At 46.1% G+C, this 14,628-nt stretch overlaps 1 protein-coding gene across 2 annotated transcripts in view; it reads right to left on the reverse strand.

Moving 5' to 3' along the window:
• The window catches only part of VPS35L (VPS35 endosomal protein sorting factor like), a 59,305-nt gene that overhangs the window by 40,866 nt on the left and 3,811 nt on the right, over window positions 1-14,628 (reverse strand). For both annotated transcript variants that reach the window (XM_064153842.1, XM_064153843.1), the window contains exons 2-12: window positions 14,150-14,249; window positions 13,108-13,272; window positions 12,109-12,231; window positions 11,725-11,749; window positions 9,718-9,794; window positions 9,356-9,484; window positions 5,509-5,593; window positions 4,517-4,576; window positions 2,105-2,201; window positions 1,344-1,391; window positions 193-286 (exon numbers count right to left, since the gene is read on the reverse strand). In XM_064153842.1, coding sequence (XP_064009912.1) covers window positions 193-286; window positions 1,344-1,391; window positions 2,105-2,201; window positions 4,517-4,576; window positions 5,509-5,593; window positions 9,356-9,484; window positions 9,718-9,794; window positions 11,725-11,749; window positions 12,109-12,231; window positions 13,108-13,272; window positions 14,150-14,249 — 1,003 coding nt within the window. The remainder of the gene's footprint in view (window positions 1-192; window positions 287-1,343; window positions 1,392-2,104; window positions 2,202-4,516; window positions 4,577-5,508; window positions 5,594-9,355; window positions 9,485-9,717; window positions 9,795-11,724; window positions 11,750-12,108; window positions 12,232-13,107; window positions 13,273-14,149; window positions 14,250-14,628) is intronic.

Genomic DNA, 14,628 nt, shown 5'->3' on the forward strand with positions numbered 1-14,628 from the left:
GGTCCAGCTGTAAGACTTTCTTAAAAGAAAGGCTCTCCATTAGAAAACAAAAGATAAATCAGAGGTTGGGTTTGTGAGAAAGAAGAGACAGTCTGCTGATGACTTCAGACCAAACCAAGTGGTTTTCCTTCAGTGGCACAGCCAGCTGCACTGCATCTTTGCCACAGAGGTCGATGTCAAATGATAGCCTACCCTGCATAGGTATGCTCTGGCATAGACTGCCACCAGCGGATCTCCAATCCCTCTGATCATAGACGTCAGCCGTGGGAGGCATTCTGAAATCCCCCTGTTAAGATTTTCCAGACATGAAAATGAGATCTAAGAGTTGACAACAGATATCCCCTACAGAGAAATTCAGTAGCCACCTTGCAGACTAGCAGCTGGGCCTGAGTTGCAAACACCCCTGCCAAAAGAGGCATGCCAGCTTGACTTTTCATTTCAGAAGTAAAATGTGATGTGTCCACTAACAGGCATGTATTAAAACTGCAACGTTTGCCTTTAGGAGAGGTGGGAGTTGGATGTGACAATCTTCAGAGGTCCCCTCCAACTCCTGTCACCCTGTGACCCTGTGAGACAGCCAGGTTGGACACCAGGCTTGCAAAAGATAAGCACAACTGAGAAACTCCTCCTCCAGTCAGGAGGAAGAACAGAGCTATAGAAAGGCTGTAATTCACCAGGAAGAAAGCAGAAGCTTAAAATGGAACTGGCAGAATTCTTTCCATGTCTCATTTTCCCACAGGTCTTCTTTGACAGAGCTCTAGTAGTGCCTGGAGATGAGGCCCCTCAATTCCAGTAAAAGAACTGCTTTTTGGGATAATGAAGTTGTCACTCTAGCAGCAATTTGGCTCCCAAGACTCATTCTGAACTGTGCCTGGAAAAGGATGGCTACACAGGAAGGAACATTTTCAGTTCAGCAGCTGACACTGTTTGGCAACACAGGAAGCTTATGTCCAGATTTTCCATTGATAAAGGTTTGGTGCTCCTAAATCATTTCCCCAGCTCTCTCTGGCAATACAACATGGTTATTTTCCTTTCACTCTTCTATCCTGTCACACTCTTTGTCTTAGCCACCTTGCTCCCCTCTGCACCACCTGAAGCTGCTGGGTTTTAGCTTGCAAGCCCCAGATGTCACAGTGGTACCTCTCTTCCAGAACTGCAGGCGCTACTGCTTTCAAAGAACTCCAAAACCTCTCAGCACTGGCTCTTCTCAGAGGTTTTGCAGGTTTTAGGATTTGAGATTCATTCCACCTGTCACTGACCACCGAATGTGCAGGTTTAGCTCCTTAAATTAGTTTCTAAGCTCGCCCATTCACTTCCTTCCCATACTCAGGAGTTACTCTTACGTTTTGGATAGGAACTTATTGCACTTCAGTATCGCTGCTTCCACATAACTAAAATGAAGTCAAGTCAAGGAATAAAACAAAGATGCATGCCATTGAAAAACATGAAAACAAACATACACTAAACACACAGCAGCATTGCACTAAGTGTAGTGAAATTACAGGCTCATGGGATATTAGGGGTTGGAAGGGACTCAAGGAGATCATCCAGTCCAACCCCTCTGCCAGAGCAGGACAATACAATCTAGCTCAGGGCACACAGGAACACATCCAGACAGGCCTTGAAAGGCTCCAGAGAAGGAGAATCCACAACCACTCAGGGGAGTCTGTTCCAGTGCTCTGGGACTCTTATAGTAAAGAAGTTCCCCTTGTGCTGAGCTGGAACCTCCTGTGCTGCAGCCTCCATCCATTGCTCCTTGTCCTATCCCAGGGAGCAGTGAGCAGAGCCTGTCCCCCTCTCCTGACCCTCAGCCCTCAGATAGTTATAGACATTGATTCAATCCCCTCTTGATCTGCAGGACTTTTGTCTCAAGAGCTCCCACACACCGGTTCTACTCTATCTCTGCCAAGCTGCTCACAGCCAATAACTCTACACTCCCTTTACTTTGAAACATGACTCAAACTCAAAACACACAGCCTGAAACACACCAAAGTCAGCACAAACATCAGATTGCTGTGGGGTCTACTGAAACAAACGTCTTGATTTATGGAAGAGTCTATGAGACACCAACAGAGAGACTCAGAGCCTCACTTGACAAGGATACAATCTGGGAATGAGTTCTCTGATGGAAGCAATCTTGAAAAACCAGTTTAAGCAAGTTTCTTTCGCTGTATCATTAACACTCTCTGGAGAAAAGTTATCTGGGGGAAGAAAACAACAACAGCAACATAGAAACAGTCACATTCTTCCTGGGGAAAAGTCACTTTTCATCCTAGGGTTAAAATTGTGTTCTCTTTCCTTTCAAGGAGATAAAACACCATGATAAACTAGGCAATACATCTGCTTATCAGCCACCTCGTGCAGCAGTAAGAATGAAGTACACAGACAGCAAGAGGACGTAACTGAAGCTTCTATCTTGCATTAAGTAACATTTCAGAAGCCAAAGTCAAGCACTCAGATCTGATCTCAGATCTGCTACTTAGAAATCTCACTCCTGCCTGCCTTTAAAAGCAGAAATAGTGAAAACAAAGCAAGGAATCTGTAACAGACACATATAACACTCTAAACCAAACACATACATAGAAAAGAGATGAAGCACTCCAATTATTTAATGGAATTTTTAAAGAGTGTTATTTAAAACTGTATTGCAAGAAGTGGGAAACATTAGACACTGACAGAGCACTCCTTTTTGTACTCTGAGCATCGAACACTGAAGCTCTGGGACTATTCGTGTCAGCCGCCAGCAGGGTGGAACAGATGGGTAAGGGGGCAGTGGTCTGGTCAGGCAGGCACAGAGTAACACAGCTAAGTGCCTCCTCCTCCTGCCCTAGACTGCCTGGAACAGAAGGCAAATACAGGCTTCTGAGGATCAACCTGGATCTGAGGCAAGATGGCTGGGAAGGATGAGTCCCTCTATCCTCAGAGCTAAAGCTACACAATCAGCTTCTGCTGTGACCAACTGCTTATAAAGCCCTTGGGAAACAGGCTGCAAATCCCACTGCTCTCCCAGCCCCGGCCCCAAAGGTGAGAAGCCCCTGCTTCCCAAGAACGTTTCCAACTTCCACCACTAGAGAAGCTTCATGCTAGATGCTGAGTGCAGGAAAACATTCCTTCTCGTCATGGCTGGATGTTAGGAGGAAGTTGTCAGAGAGAGTGATTGGCATTGGAATGGGCTGCCCAGGGAGGTGGTGGAGTGGCTGTACCTGGAGGTGTTGAAGCCAAGCCTGGCTGGGGCACTTAGTGCCATGGTCTGGTTGCTTGGCCAGGGCTGGGTGCTAGGTTGGGCTGGCTGAGCTTGGAGGTCTCCTCCAGCCTGGTTTCTTTTATGATTCTATAAGCGGAGTTCTCATCCCACTTTGGTTTGCTTAGTTCCCACAGCATGAGCCTGGGGGCTGGGCCTGAAATCCCCAAGGGTTCACACTGCCATGCACAGCAAACACGGCACAGATTTTCCTTCTCCCTCCCACTTTTAGAGCTGCTTGGGAAGTTCCCACCAGCAATGTCCCTGGCAGCTGCAGAGCTGCAGCAAGAGCTCCAGAAGGGGGAACTGCCCATTCATCAGGACATGCTACAGGGCCTCTCTGCCTTTATCCATGTTGATAAGAACAGTTTGTCAGATCTGCAACAACCAAATTTCCCTTAAGTATTTTCTGTAAGCTTATTTCAAATCTAAATATTTGTTGGCTTCTGGCTCAAATCCCATGGATTTAACTGCAACCCAATGGTACTGCTGCACTGCCAACTAGAGTAAGAATGTGTCACATTTCAAGGACGTGCACTTCATATCCTTCAACTTGCAACGAAATCCCTGTGCTTCCATGGAACATTTCAGTGCTTTCCTGGAGAGGCCCTCCCGTAATCATTTGCACTGAACATGTCAAATCAGACTCATGCTACGCTGGAATTTCAACTGAAAACACAGAAAGGGCCCAGGTTAGACAGATTATGCTGCCCTGGTAAACTGATCACCAACTCAATGACAGCTTTCTGCTTCTTCCAAGATTCCTCCCTAACTAAAGCAGAACTATCCAGTTTCAAGTGCAGCAACAAAAACATCTGTTTACCAAAACCTGAGGGTCTCAGCTGTGGCTGGTATACTTGTGCCATTAACTTTAAGCTATCAAAATAAAGTCCTTCCATAAAGGAATGTCTGCTTAAAAAAGACAAAAGGGAGCAGCCTTCCCTCACCTAGTTTGGCCATTCTTCATTCCCCCATCATGCTATGTGACTTTGAGCCTCAGCAGGAGCTTGTTTACATTTAGTGACATCAAAGCCCCAAATACCTTTCAACATACCTTAGGTATAATAAAATCTTCAGTGAAAAATGCAGACTTGCATGAGCACTGTGACTGCTGGAAGCTATAAGCAATGGATTTTACACTGTTTAAAACTCCCTAGATCCAAATCAGAACTTTTTCCACAGGGGACAGAGTAGCACAGGTCATGTTGAAGCCTTCTCAAGTGAGGTTAGGCACTGCTTTTTTGCAGGAGCAGAGCAGCAACAGCGGGAAGTTACCTGAGAGAGAGACACGGCTGTCCACACACATTGACAGGATTCTGTCGTACACCAGTTTCCCTGTTAAAAACAAGGCAAAAAGTCATTCTTAACGAACTGGGAAGGCCACGAGCTCGATTCAAAGGTTCCCTCTTCAGCACGCGTTGGAACTAGCAGGAAAACGCTCCCCAGACACCAGCAGGATGCTGCCCTCTACCGAGGCTGCAACGTGGAGCCCGAATTCAGCACTCCGCAGGCCCTAAAACATTGCTCTGGCTGCCTTGGGTGCAGAGGTCAGATTTCTCCCAGGCCAGGGGAGGACAGCTGGTGTCCTGTCTTTGCCGAGTGTGGATATTATCTTGACTTCAGCAACTGTGAGGTAAGTAGGGAAGAGAACAAAGAGGAAGGAAGACCTGACAAAACAACTGGCTCTGTGTCACAGCACATCCTGCTGACCGCCAAAATCCCCTTCCGCTCTGCGTGCAGGCATAGATCTTCTCCATCACATGGCACAAGAAGACAAACACAGCGAGTGGGTAACAATTTCACTTGGAGGACCACTTAAAATGATAAAGCCAGATTGAGCAATTCAGTAAGTACAACCCAATCGCTTCGCAGCCCCTGTTCAGCCACAGAACACTTTCTGACCTCCACTGCTCAGACACAGTGTAAGACTGAGTCAAAAGGCTGGCAACATCAACCTCTTCCCTTCGTTTGCACAGTTCTAAATCTCAAAATGCAGAGATTATGATCACCTCCAAGTCTCTGTTCTAGATATCCATTAGCACCTAAAGCACAGAACTACAAAATCATATCTTCTTTAAGACTTAAGAGTTTTTGGAAGGATTATGTTTCTACACTGGTATCCAAACACTGATGCTGCAGAAGCTCAGCGCTAAAACTGAGAGACATTTCAAGGACTTCTTCATAACCTTGATGTTTTCTGATATTGCCCAAAACAATTCTTTTTGATCTTATTAACAATTAGGAAGTTTGGCAGGTTAGATACTTACCAAAAGTATCGAGGATGTCTGTTATTAAAACAAATTTACTTGGATAAAACCGGATTACTTTTGTGTCTGAAAGAAGCTTAGAACACTAGAAGGGAAAAACACATATATATAAATATATATTTAGAGGACAATGCAAGTTAAGTGTTTTTACTCTAGACAGTCTGGAACAAGCAAGTACACACAGATGGGAAGGACAAGCAAGAACAACTACCCAGCAAAAAGCTTGAGAAGCTCTAACACCACACCATGATTCTCCCTGGTTTTCAGGCTGTTCCTCACTTTCAGCAGTGCTAAGCACAGACCTGCCTTTCCCCTACACAAGTTAATCTGCAGTGCAGAATTCCAGCTGACTGTGCAGACCTGTGCATTTGTTCACACAAGACAACATGAGCCAGCACTGTGCACAGGTGGCCAAGAGAGCCAATGGCATCCTGGGCTGCCTCAGGAGCAGTGTGGGCAGCAGGACAAGGGAGGTTCTTCTGCCCTTGTGCTCAGTACTGCTCAGGCCACACCTTGAGTGCTGTGTCCAGTTCTGGGCTCCCCAGTTCAAGAGAGATGTTGAGGTGCTGGAAGGTTTTCAGAAGGGCAGCAAGGCTGGGGAGGGGCCTGGAGCAGAGCCCTGTGAGAGGCTGAGGGAGCTGGGGGTGTGCAGCCTACAACTACCTGAAGGGAGGCTGTAGCCAGGTGGGGTTGGGCTCTGCTGCCAGGCAAGCAGCAACAGAACAAGGGGACACAATCTCAGGCTGCAACAGGGCAGGTCTAAGCTGGATGTTAGGAGGAAGTTGTTGTCAGAGAGAGTGATTGGCATTGGAATGGGCTACCCAGGGAGGTGGTGGAGTCACCATCCCTGGAGGTGTTGAAGCCAAGCCTGGCTGGGGCACTTAGTGCCATGGTCTGGTTGCTTGGCCAGGGCTGGGTGCTAGGTTGACTGGATGAGCTTGGAGGTCTCTCCCAACCTGGTTGATTCTATGAGTCTATGATTCTATGAAATCATGAAATCCTCACCCTGAAGCATAGAGACAACTTTGTCTATGGTCATTGTTCAATTTCTTACCATCTCTCTAATCATCCAATATTGAATTCAAAATCTGACAGAGGCTAACCCAAGAAATCATTTTAGAAGTTTTGTTTTTCAGTGCATCTCTTCACCTCATGCAACAAGGTCAAACATTTTGGAAACAGGTCAGCTGCTCCACAGGCAGCTCCCAGGAGGAACCTGTGTCCAGGCACCACCCACAGGCACCAAGGCAGGTGGACTACAAAGTCACATCTGAAAACACATCAGCCAACTGAGTTCTAGTGGCATTCAATACAAGTCCAGGTAGGAACAATTTATTATAGGAACTCAAAACACACAGTGAGGAGCTAGTTTGTTTGAAAGATCCTTAATGAAGCTTAATGAATACTTAAAGATACTTAATGAGGCTTAAAGAATACTTATGATTGGCTAGGGCTGGGTGCTAGGTTGAACTGAATGATCTTGGAGGTCTCTTCCAACCTGGTTGATTCCATGATTCTATTCTATGATTTTAAGCCATACCAAGCTGGGGGAAAGATTGCAGACTCAACTGCAGCCAAGCTCTGGAACAAAGAATCATTTTTCACCTGAAGAAAACGGGCAAATGAGTAACTGAGGAGAGAAAGGCAGCTCCTATGTGAGCCAAATGTGGCCTTTGACCACAAGTTTTCTCCTGTTCCTATTTAAGACTGCCAAGTACAAAATTCTGTGTGATCCCTGTTCTCTCTCTCTCCTTCATCAGGAAACAACTTGATTTCAATGGAATAATTCAAGTTCAGCTTTTCATGACATTCCAAAAGTCCAGGAGGCAGTCCCATGCCCCACGAGACTGCTTTACTGATACAAGAATTATTTGAATATGCTTAAGTGAGAGGCTCACTTCAGTCTTTGTGCTTCAGGGAGGAAATGTTAGAGGGCAGCAAGGAGAGCTGAGGGCATTCACATCGTGCAACTAGAGCAGAATCTTGCCTATTGGATGTGAAGTCTGTCACCTCCAAATGAAGCTATTTCAGTAGCTGTTTAGGACCTACACACACACTACGAATGCTTAACCACTTTTCTTAGAGCTCACAGAGATAATCAACTTACTTCAGCTTACTCTAAGTAGCTTAGCTGATTCCAGCTTGGCAAGTAAAGGATCTAGGAAAAAGCATGCTACAGATTCAGACCCTGCCCTGACAACCACCACTCTTCCTGCACTTCCCATACAAAAGTAAGGGCATCCAAATGACAGATCCTGTGCCATTTCATCATCACTTCTGGCACTAAAACAAACCTGCTTCTTCCAGCCCACAAAAAAGCCAAACCTGGCCCTCCTACTGCACACTGATCAGCATGGGGGACTGATGCTGAGAGACTATGTATATAATCACAGCCTGATGGCAAGGAAACTGCTGAGCTCTTGACATTATGCAGTTGACCAGCAAGAACCACAACAAGGAAAGTCCAGTCGGGTTTCCGCCTTGTCCTGCTTTCTAACTATAGAATTATTCTCCTTTATCAAATACTTTTGTGTCCATGTTAATTACCCAAACACCTGTTTCGTTCTTACACAATCTCCCAGTTAAGGACAAGCATCTGCAGCAGGAAGCTCAAGTGCCAAGTGAACAACACACAGGCAAAACTTGGAGATCTGAATCTAATGCAGCTTTGACACCACTTTCCCAAGAGCAAGCACCTTCGGAAGGACATCATTACAAGAACGGCTGTGAAACCGCTTGGCATTTAACCTAGGGAAGCAGGAGTGTGTCAGGTGAGCACTGTGTGTCAGACACTCTACCTGCACAGCTGTCACTGCTCTGCAAACACAGCAGGCACATGACCCTTTTCTCCTTCTCTGCACTTCTGATACTGTGTTCTCCTTCACCGAGATGTTCACACACTTCACAGTGCTGCATATGGATTGGTTTTGGGTAAAGAATAACAGTGCTGACTTTGTAGGACCACAACAGAACAGTAGCACCTCAGGTTAGGCAGACCTCGTTTCTCTCCTGTCATTTATGTTTCATTTCCTTTACTGTCTTTACCACAATTTAAGCCGAAATTGCTGCAAACAGTTTTCAGGAGAGTATCCAGCATGAGAAAAACCCCTGCCTTTATATAACCCTGCTTGATGACTGTGAGCATTACAGCAGTTTCACAGCTCTTACAAGCTGATGTCTTTAGCTGCTCTGGCCTCTGATGCACTCTGCCTTTGGCTTTTCTTTAAAGGCCAAGCCAAACAAAGGAGCAATTAATGGTTCCCCGCTGCTCCCCTCACAGCCCATTACCCTAAATAAGCCAGAGGAAGACCGGTAAGAAGTTTAAACACAAACCCACAAAACACACACAAACCCAACAAGACCAAACAAAAAACCCAGACACTTGAAAAAAATCTGAAGTGTTTTTCTGTACTTTGCTAGGGTCTCAAACCAGACAATCCAGCAAGTCTGGACGGGGAAAAGTGGCATCCAAACGGTTATTCTGCTCTAATTTGGGATGTGGGGGCCAAGGGGGAAAGAGGGAACAGTTGGGAAATCAGATGCCCTAGAAAGAGTTGCTATCACTATGTCTTTTTTTCTATTAACTCTAACCAGGTAACATTTCCACATCTGCTATTTGGCTGCTCTGTGTTGTGAGAACTCCACCCCACACACCCTAAACAAAGATCACTCTGCAACAAAGCTGAAAATCCAACTGTGGTCAGCAGTCATAAAACGCAGAAATAAACGGGTTTCAGTGAAGAGCAGAAGAAAACTAACAGAAACCCTTCTTTCCTCAGGAAAGAAATCAGCCAAGCCACAGCACCAAGCTCCCTAGCTCTGTCCAGAGCAAAATGTAAAAACTCACCTGGATGACTATTTTCAGAGCTTTCACTTTCTGATCAGAGGACCAAGCATCCTTCAGAGACTGGTTCAGCTCTTCAATTCGGTTCATGTAGTCCTGCTGAGTCAAATTCAGTATCTCTTTCTGTGATCCCTGGCAAGAAAAGACAATTCTTGAAAAGAGAAGGGATGGAGGGAGAGTGCAGATATTACCATTAAATCACCAAAGGATTGATAAGTGTTATGCTTTTCATATGTCTGTCTAAAGAGTGCCTAAGCACATGCAGAATGAGGACACTCTAAAAAGGGTTCAGAGGAGATTTCTTATTTCACAAACGTCTTTCACTTTTGCAGTGGTGATGTGACTGAATCAGCAAACTTTCTCACCTCTTCCAGGTCATCCAGCTCTTCTAACCTTGTCCTCACTTTTTCAGACACTGCTGAGCCAGTGGTTGTAGCTTTTCCTGCAAAGAATTACAGCTGTGAGTTTCTTTTACATTTAAACACTTGGACTTCATGGACAAAGCTGGAGGTGGGTAGGTTCAGACTGGCCATGAGGATGGAAGTTATTCACCATGAGAGTGGTGAGAGCCTAGAATGGGTTGCCCAGGGTTGAGGTCCCATCTCTGGAGGTGTTTAAGGCCAGGTTGGATGAGGCTGTGGGCAGCCTGCTCTAGGGTAGGGTGTCCCTGGGCACGGCAGGGGGGTTGGAACTGGCTGCTCCTTGTGGTCTCGTCCAACCCTAACTGATTCTATGATTCTATGACTTCTAAAAGGGAAGCAAGCCTGGAGCCTGACAGACACAGACAACAGACAGCTTCCATGACAGAAGACAAGTTTGATCCATTTGGTGGCTACTCCTAAAGCTATTTAAATGTACCAAGTGAGTAAAGCTGACTACAAATGGATTTTCTTGCAGGTTCAGCTGGTAAGCAAAGACTCACGGGCTAGAAGCACAGGATAATTTAGGTAGGAAAAGCCCTGTGGGTGCCTGTGCCCTACTCTTCTCCTCAAAGCAGGGCCAATTTCAAAATGAACAGATTGTACAGGGCTACATAGAGAGGACAAGGGGCAATGGGTTTCACGTGGCAGAGGGGAGATCCAAACTGGATGTTAGGAAATGTTCTTTGCAGTGAGGGTGGTGAGACACTGGCACAGGTTGCCCAGGGAGGTTGTGGAGCACAGAATCACCAAAGTGATCAAAGATCATATTTGGTTATTCTGTTCTTCACAACCTCCCTGGAGGTGTTCAAGGCCAGGCTGGATGAGGCCTTGAGTGACTTATTCTAGTGGGAGGTGTCCCTGCCTCTGGCAGGGGGGTTGGTACTGGATGATGCTTGAGGTCCCTTCCAACCTAAACCATTCTCTGACTCTATATCCAATCAGCATAGTGATAGCTAAGGATAAAGTTTTTACACCCTCTCTGGACATTCTCACTCCAAAAATAAGTATTTCTTTTTTTATTGGTTTTTTTCCCCAGAAGCTGAAATGCTGCAAGTTTACTCATACATAAAGACTCTCATTTACTATGCAGTCAGCCATGACTACTTAGCCCAGGTTTGCTTCACTAGAAAACATGATAAAATATTTAACATTTAGTTCTTTTCTGAATGCTCAGCACACAGCTGAAATATTTTCACTTTCATGTCAAGAGAATAAATGACCAAGTTTACTAAATGAATCAGTAAGTTAGCAGATGACACCAAGCCAGACGTTGAGGCACTCTTTACAGACTGGGTATGTTCACTCAGATTTGTTCCAGTCTCAAGCTGTGCCAGGGCAGGTCTAGGCTGGATGTTAGGAGGAAGTTGCTGGCAGAGAGAGTGATTGGCATTGGAATGGGCTGCCCAGGGAGGTGGTGGAGTGGCTGTGCCTGGAGGTGTTGAAGCCAAGCCTGGCTGGGGCACTTAGTGCCATGGTCTGGTTGCTTGGCCAGGGCTGGGTGCTAGGTTGGGCTGGCTGAGCTTGGAGCTCTCTTCCAGCCTCATTGGTTCTACAATTCTAAGTTTCCATCGGACTTGTTTGCTTTCCCTTCCAGCAAGCAGAAGCATTGATAAACATGATCCTCAAACACATCACTGCTCACTTTACATGGAATGAAGTTTCAAGCTACAGTGGGAGGCAGTGAATTTCATTTCCTTCCACAACACACAATCACAATTTCATTAGCCTACAAAGCACATGAGATAAAATGCTTGGATGGGTTCTTCTTAACAATTATTTCGGGCAAAAATCCAGCAGAAGTCTGATTCCCAAAAAGAAACACCACAGATCCAACCAGATGTCAGAACAGGGAGAAGAGAGGAAACACCACTTCAACTGTTCTTCACCACAAACCTGTCACTGCAACCTGCATCAAGCAAAACCTGCCACTGTTAGGAAGGAGCTGCTCACCTTTTTCAGATCCCATGTACAGGTTCTGTGAGGAAACAGGAAAAGCAGACTTTCAGAAAACATGCACTTGTTAGCATCCCAAGAACACAGGTGGTAATTACATTCCCAACTGAGCCTCTTCCCTCTTCATCATTTAGAAGTGGGCATAAAACTAGAAGCTATTTGTAGTGTTACAAAAATACAACTTAATGGCCTCTGTCACCAGACTGTGGGACTCACTCTGCTCCCACACAACCATTCCAAGTGAGAGCTTATAGCACAGCTTTCTACACTATTAGCACTGAATGGAGAGTAGCAGTAGTTACTCAAGAAATAACTGCACAACAGCCACGCAGAAAATCCCTTTGAGGTGACACAAGTAAGACTGGAGAAGCTGCCACTCACAATGGAGAGCTTCTCTGTCGTCGTGTATCTAGCAAGAATTTCACCACGCTTGCTTGACCACGGTTCAAAGTCACTGCCCACTGCTGAGCTGTCGTCTTTGTCCCGCTTCTTTCGTGTGCTGTCCTAGGAAGGGAGGGTGAGTGAAAATGTTACAGACAAATGTGGCAAGAGAGAAGGCTGATAATGGTCAACTGAACGTTTCAAGTGCTTAGTGACCCACAAAGCTACAATATTAAACACAAAAGTACATCAATGTCAGCGGTCAATGACACCAAGCTAGGAGCAGGTGTGGAGCTGTTGGAGGGTAGGAGAGCCCTGCAGAGGGACTTTGCCAGGCTGGATGGGTGGGCCTCTGGGATGAGATTGAACAAGGCCAAGTGCAGGGTTCTACACTTTGGCCACAACAACCCCAAGCAGAGCTACAGGCTGGGGACAGAGTGGCTGAGAGCAGCCAGGCAGAGAGGGATGTGGGGGTGCTGGTACAGAGGAGCTGAACATGGTCCAGCAGTGTGCCCAGGTGGGCAGCAGAGCCAATGGAACAGTGTGGCCAGCAGGACAAGGGAGGTTATTCTGCCCCTGTACTCAGCACTGCACAGGCCACACTTTGAATGCTGTGCCCAGTTCTGGGCCACTCAATTCAAGAGAGATGTTGAGGTGCTGGAACAATCCTAGATTGGCCAGGGCTGGGTGCTGGGTTGGACTGGATGAGCTTGGAGGTCTCTTCCAACCTGGTTGATTCTATAAATCACACAAATCACAAAGAACATTCTGTTCCACTGCTGCAGCAGACCTGCAATCTGCATTAACCTCCAAGCTGTTGAGACAAAGGTGTTTTATCCCGGATTGGAGCTGCAGCTTTTTCTGGTGGGCATTTTAGTTTGGGGCTTTGTTTGTTTGGGGAGGTTTTTCTGGGGGGGTGTTGGGGTTTTTTGGGGGGTGTTTTGTGGTTTGTTGTTGGTTTGTTGTTGTTTTATTCAGCAAAGTGCCCTCCAGTGTTACCATGCTAGCAGTCGTCACGGGATCTGCAGCTGCTGCAAACAGTGACAAGGGATCGGTACCATCCAACACACTGCTCAAAGGATCCATCATAGAGCTAGAAGAGGAGGAGGAGGTAGAAGAAGTACTGCCTTTCCGGCTCATCTTCTTGGTCTTGGATTCAGTAACCTGAAAGCAACATTCAGAAGTATCAGACGAAAGATTTCCTGTTCCTCATCTTTAGCAAAGCCCCCATACTCCCTGGACGGTGCTGCTGCAGCAAAAGCAAGGACTCATCTGGCAGAAACTCCTAACAATCAGCACTGTCACCAAAACTCCTCTTTCAGCCCTCAGACTGGAGGCACTCTGCACTGTTCTCTTTTTCCTCTCAATTCTGGGTCTACAGATCGGTAAGAACAAAACACTATGAATCTCTCCTCTGGTTTACTGTCTTTCTCCCTCTCCTCCAGCCTCTTCCTCCACCAGTTTCATCTTTACTTTTCTTGTACAATACTCAAGCTTTAAACACCAAATCCATTTGTGAGACCTCTGTCTTATCTCCTTACTGACCTTCCTGAGTAGAAGCTGCTGTGCATTTATCATTCATTAGTGTATGGCTATCATCTCTTTGAAGCTGGATGTTTTTGTACATCCACACTGTAAAAAGCCTCTCCTACACTAAAGAAATGATAAATGCTTTAAAGCATGCAGCTGGCTGGAAGTTAACCCAAACCCAAACCTTACATCACCCAATTATGCAGGTTATTTGTGATGCAACTACCTGATTTTACACATATCCATTATTCAGCATTTAATGCAACCCAGAAAACCTGCAAGTTGAAATGCTATATTAGTCCAGAGGAGGCTGCTTTTGACACTTAAGAGCACCAGCAAACTTCTGTAAAGGGCAAACAACAGAATAAACCTTGGTCCCTCTAAGGTAGCAGGCCACAAACACAGAAAGCAACTTCACCTGCACCACCACCAACTCCTTCACGCTAACAGAGGGGAAGTAAGAGACAGCTTTAATTCACATTCATTTTCCAGAAGTACAAAAGAAACTCACTGTAATGGGTTTGAGTGGATGGTAATCACCAAAATCCAAGGGCACAGACTCCAGCTTGCATAATTCAGATTCCAAAACATAGTTTCTTGATCTTGCGTGCCTTCAAAAAAAGAGTAAGAGTGAGGGGAAGATGTACTACCCTGAGGGGAGGGACCTGGGGTGCTGCTGGAGGAGAATCATAGAATCATAGAATCAACCAGGTTGGAAGAGACCTCCAAGATCATCCAGTCCAACCTATCACCCAGCCCTAACCAGTCAACTAGACCATGGCACTAAGTGCCTCATCCAGGCTTTTCTTGAAGACCCCCAGGGACGGTGCCTCCACCACCTCCCTGGGCAGCCCATTCCAATGCCAATCACTCTCTCTGTGAAGAACTTCTTCCTAATATCCAGCCTATACCTACCCTGGCACAACTTGAGACTGTGTCCCCTTGTTCTATTGCTGGTTACCTGGGAGAAGAGGCCAACCCCCACCTGGC

The sequence above is a fragment of the Pogoniulus pusillus genome, chromosome 13 (assembly GCF_015220805.1).
Source record: "Pogoniulus pusillus isolate bPogPus1 chromosome 13, bPogPus1.pri, whole genome shotgun sequence".
NCBI lineage: Eukaryota > Metazoa > Chordata > Aves > Piciformes > Lybiidae > Pogoniulus > Pogoniulus pusillus.